General features: G+C 43.4%; 1 protein-coding gene across 1 annotated transcript; it reads right to left on the reverse strand.

The window, feature by feature from the left end:
- Positions 1 to 1151: 1151 nt before the first annotated feature.
- On the reverse strand, positions 1152 to 1475 carry LOC141498835 (high mobility group protein HMG-I/HMG-Y-like). Its single transcript, XM_074201914.1, has one exon. It carries the CDS (start codon positions 1473 to 1475, stop codon positions 1152 to 1154), a length of 324 nt encoding a protein of 107 aa, XP_074058015.1.
- Between the last annotated feature and the right edge of the window lie 4243 nt (positions 1476 to 5718).

Below are 5718 nucleotides of genomic sequence, written 5' to 3' on the forward strand. Positions count from 1 at the left end.
GAGGACTACCTCCCTAAAAATGTCACTTTTTAGTAAACTAGGCCTCCTTGTGATGATTTGGGGAGGATGAGAAGGGTGAATGAAGGCAGGTGAACATGAATGAGAACCAACAAAATTGTATGACTGAAGGTCTAGAAGCCTCAGATTGTAAGAACCAAATAGTTTAAAAAAGAAAATAACAAAATGTGTTCAGAAGTAGATTGTGAACAGAGGGAAAATGTAACCAGCTCTTAGGGGGGAGGGGGGAATGAAAGGAGGGCTGAGGGGCTGGGGGGAGGCTGGGGAATAAACATTCTTGCAGAACATGCATTCCAAAGGCAAAAATCACAGGCCAAGTAAGGCCAGCCCAGGATTGGGGGAAATACATAGGATTGTCAAATCCCCCTTTTCCCTAATCTCCTGAGCAGCAAAGAACCAGATGACTCACAGGCCACATAGCCCTTCCCTTTAGCTACTTCACAATTAGTGCCTGACCCCCTAGGCTCCAGCCCAGCCCCATTCCAGTTTTATGCTCAGGATATGCCAGAGTGTGTGTGTGTGTGTGGGGGGGGGGGGGCAAGGGGCCTGCACCCTTGGGACCAATCTTTACCGAGTAAAAGACAGGAAGGAGTAATAGGGGTACAGATCCCCAGAAGCTGTTTGAGGCTGAGCTTCAAGATCCTTCCCTCTCAAACCCTTTTGAATTGGGGTGTAGGAGACGGGAAAAACGGGAACCCTGAACCCAAGGTAGGGGTGGGGGAAGGGTGCAGAGACAAGTGTTGGCAGCTAAGTCAAAAAGGTTAGCTCTGTCAGGGAGGAGTACAAAAGAAATCCCAAACCTGGGAAAAGGGGGAGTGGATCAATGAATGGATGAAGTGGGAGGTGGGGGAGGGAAGCAGGGTAGCGCCCCTAGAAGGTGCACTCCACCCAGGGCAGCACTATCCCATAAAGGGTGGCTAGGGTTAGTATGAATTTGTCCAATGTGTGGATGGAAAGGGCATTTCACTGGTAGAGCTGTTATCTTTGACCAGTAGAACCAGAAAGGAGAGATTGGGGGAAAGTTAAGGTGAGGGAAGGAAAATGGGGATTTAAAGATCAACATTTTTCTGTCTAGTCCCAGAATGAAAGGGCCGCTGCTGTTGTCATCATCAGCGTCGTCGTCATCATCATCATCAAGGGGAATGAGGTAGCGAGATACGGACTTGATGACTGCTCCTCCTCTGAAACTCCTGGGAGATCCCCTCCTTATCTTCTTTCTCCAGCTTTTTGGGTCTACCTCTTGGTTTACTCCCTGGTGCAGTGGTGGCTTTCTGGCCTTTTCCAGCCCCCTTGTTCTTACTCCCTTTTGGTCTGCCCCGAGGTCTCCTGGGAGTTGGGGCCTCACTGGGTTCCCTCGGAGGCTGTTTTTGGGGTCGACCCCGCCATCTCTTCTCAGACTTGTCTTTCTCCTGCTTGGAGGCCAGGGGATGGCTGGACTTTGAACTAGATTCACTCATCTTCCCCCTTCTCTAATGAGAGGTGGTAAAGGCTAGGGGGATGGGGTACGGAGCAGGCGGGCCGGTGCGTAGCTCCGGGCCACAGGTGCAGCGCAGACTGCGAGCCAGTGACCTCGCCGAGCTTGCCCGCTGGGGCTCCTGCTGCTGCATGCTGCAGATGCGGATCTGTCTCCATGTGGTCCCGAGGCGGGGGGCTGCAGGTGCGTGGTCCAGTGCGGGGTCTCCACAAAAATATAATTTACTTTGTAACAAAATAAATCATCTTACTATCTCTTTGCCTTCTGAATTTATAGATGAACACATACACATATATGTAAATGCACATGTTCTCTTAGTCTTTAAGTAAGGAGGGTTGAGTATAAGGTGGGATGAGGAATTTAATATCCCAGTTCTACATTAGCACCCCCTATCTTAATAAGGAATCTGGGAATTTGGAGTAGCATCTTGAATTGAAGAAGTAATGCACCGTGGATGACAAAAAAAAAATCCAAGACTATTTCTTCAGAAGCAAAATGACAAAGAATGGTTATCTAGACAAAATAGAGATCAAACAATTGATATCTAATCAAGGATAATTCATAACAATTTCTTGATCTTTACCAAGAAAACCCCTGAAGAGTATGGTCTATGGGATCATGGAGAGTCAGACAAGACCAAAGAACAACAATCACATCTGCCTTAGCACTGTGCTAAGAGTTGAGAATATTGGGGACAGAGCCAAGAAGGCGACAGGAGAAGAGTATCTCTTAGGTGCTCTCTCTCAAAACTAATAAAATAAGGACTCTAACTAAATTTTCGAGAGACAGAACCCACAGAGGGATCCAGTGAGGCAGTTCTCCAGCCCAAGGTAACCTGGAAAACAGCAGAAAAGCTCTGCTCCACGGGGTTAGAGGGGCAGCCCACCAGACTGAAGGAACTTCAATCCCCCCGAGGCAGGCCCAGGATGCTGGGAGCTGTGGATCATGGCAGTGGGGACAGTTTCGAGACCTACACTCGGGGAGCACCAGGCAAAATTTGGTGGGCATCTACCAGAGCTAGCGAGTGAAGTCCAGCCCTCAGGGCACTCAATGAGCAGTGTGGCTGCAGCAGCCCAAATCCAGTAACTGGAAGCAGGCAGAGCTGGTAAGCAGAAACCCCCAGCCTAGGTAGGGGAGAGGAAAGAGACTGCCAAGGTCTGTCCTCTGTCCTTGGAAAAGGACTCTGGGGCTTTGACCACATTCAGACCCTGATTGCAATCTAGCCCCCCCCATAGAACAGCAGGGCCCCTGCCACCTCAGCCCATGGCAGAGGCATGCACTTGTGGTCATTCACAGACCAGGAGGGAAGACAGAGCTTCACACACTGAGATCCTTGTTGAGGGGTGTCCCAATAATACTCAAAAGCTCAGGAAGCACCCCAAGACCAAGCACAGGCTGGGGAAATGAGTAAATAGGGACAAAAGAGGAACATCATTGAGAAATACTTTGTCTATGATCCCAAGAAGGATTGAAATACTCAGTCAGAAGATGAAGAAGTCCAAGCTCCTGCATCTAAAGACTCCAAGAAGAATGGAAATTGGGCTCAGGCCATCACAGAGCTCAAAAAATATGTTGAAAATCAAGTAAGGGAAATAGAAGAAAAATTGGAAAAAGAAATTAGAATGATACAGGAAAAACATGAAAAAGAAGTCAGCAGCTTTGTCAAGGAAATCCAAAAAATGCTGGAAAAAATGGCATGTTAGAAACGAGCTTAGGCCAAACAATTCAAAAACTTATTGAGGAAAAGAATGCCTTACAAAGCAGTATTGGCCAGATGGAAAAAGAGATAAGAAAGCTCTCTGAGGAAAAGACATCCTTCAGATGTATAATGGAGCTGAAGGAAGCTGCTGACGTTCTGAGAAGTCAGGACACAATACTTCAAACCCAAAATGAAAAATTAGAAGAAAATGTGAAACATCTCATTGAAAAAACAGCTGATATGGAAAACAGATTCAGGAAAGATAATTTAAAATTTATTGAAATACCTTAAAGTCATGATCAGGAAAAGAGCCTTGATATCATTCTTAAAGAATTCCTACAGGAAATTGCCCAGATATCCTAGAAGCAGAGGGCAAAATAGACATTGAGAGAATCCACTGATCTCCTGCAGAAAGAAATCCAAAAAGAATAGCCCCCAGGAATATTATAGAAAAGTTCCAGAACTCCCAAGTCAAATAGAAAATATTACAAGCAGCCAGAAGGTCACAATTCAAATATTGTGATGCTGCAGTCAGGATCACACAGGACTTAGCAGCAACTATATTAAAGGCTTGGAGGACTTGGAATATAATATTCTGGAAGACAAAAGAACTTGGAATGCAACTGAGAATAAACTACCCAGCCAAAATGAATGTCTTCTTCCAGGGAAAAAGATGGACTTTCAATGAACCAGGGGAATTTCAAATGTTCCTGTTGGAATGTCCAGAACTGAACAGAAAGTTTGATCTTCAGGTACAGGACTCAGGTGAACCATAGAGAGGGGAGGAGAAGGGTAAAATATGAGGGACTTAATAATGATGAACTGCATGTATTCTGGCATAGAAGAATGATACTAATAATACTCATAGAAAAATTCTCATTTAATAAAACAGGTAGAAGGAGCTTTTATGGATGAAGAACAGGAGAGAGCTGAGTTTGAAGATATAATATATTGTAAAAATGGAGTCAATGGCTAAAATAGAAATGTAATGGGAGTAAGAGAAAGGAGAGGTAGAATAAGCTAAGATATTTCATATAATAAGATTTTTTATTACAATGAGCTATTGCAATGATATGGAAGTGGGGAAGGCGAGAGGGAATGAGGGAACCTTCACTCTCATCAGAGGTGGCTTAGAGAGGAAACAGCATGTATACTCAATGGGCTATAGACATCTAGAATAAGAAGGGGAGAAGAGGGACAGGGGGATGGTGGGGAATGTGAGTGATGGAGGATAGAGTGGACCATGGGGGAGAGTGGTCAGATGTAACACATTTTATTCTTTACTTCTTGCAAGGGGCTGGGATTGGATGGCCTCTCTGGGACCACAGGGCTGGGTGGTTGCTGGGTCTTAGGGGTTGTATGTGGGCCCCAGGGCCAGTGATTAGTCTGCTGTGCCACTCAGCTACCCTACAGCACATTTAAGAAGAGGGACAGAATGAAAGGAGAGAGAAAATATAGTGTATGGTACTGGGGAAATACAAATGGAGGGAGTTACGATCAGCAATGGCAACAGAGGAAAATTACAGAAGTAGCTTTTGTGATGGACTTATCCTAAAGAATGTGATCCACCTGCAACAGAGCTAGTGGTGTTGGAACACAGACTGAAGCATAATTATTATTATTATTATTATTATTATTATTATTGTTGTTGTTGTTGTTGTTGTTGTTGTTGTTGTTGTTGTTTTGGGGGGGAGTTGTGGGGTGGAAGGCTTAGGTGACTTTCCTGGGGTCACACAGCTGGGTGATTGTTGCCTCTCTGGGGCCAGATTTGTACTGGGGTGCTCCTGGCTCCAGGGCTGGTACTCTGTCCACTGTGCCCCCTGGCTACCATTATTATTATTATCATTATTATTATTATTGTTGTTGTTGTTGTTGTTGTTGTTAGTGTTAGTGTTATTATTGTTGTTATTATTATTATTATTTTATTTTGGGTATTTTTTGTTTTTGCGGAGCAGTGGGGTTGGGGTGGCTTGCCCAGGGTCACACAGCTGGGTGATTGTTGGGTGTCTGGGGCCAGATTTGGGTTCAGGTGCTCCTGGCTCCAGGGCTGGTGCTCCATGCAATGTGCCACTTAGTTGCCCTGATTATTATTATCATTATTATTATTATTATTATTATTATTATTATTATTATTATTTAATTTTCATTTTCATTTTTTCTTTTTCACTTTATTGCTCATGGGGGTCTATATTTTTTTGGCAGAGGGGGTATTATGTTTACTCTTAAACAAGAATATTTTAATAATGTATAAAATCATTTGTAATAAAGTAAAACAAATATAAATTTAAAAAAGAACATATTTGGTTATTATGAACAGACTTTGCCCCTAAATAAAACAGAGAATGATGTTTATAGTACAAAATTATGATCAAATTCAGGAATTTGTTGGACTTTTATTGTAAAGGATAGTTTAAATCTCAAGTGACTTTAAATAGAAGATGACTAAGCCAATGTATGGGAAGTAAAATATAAGATATTTGAAATTAAAATATTAAAAAAAGAGTTGAGAATATAAAAGCAAAAATGA

The sequence above is a fragment of the Macrotis lagotis genome, chromosome X (assembly GCF_037893015.1).
Source record: "Macrotis lagotis isolate mMagLag1 chromosome X, bilby.v1.9.chrom.fasta, whole genome shotgun sequence".
NCBI lineage: Eukaryota > Metazoa > Chordata > Mammalia > Peramelemorphia > Peramelidae > Macrotis > Macrotis lagotis.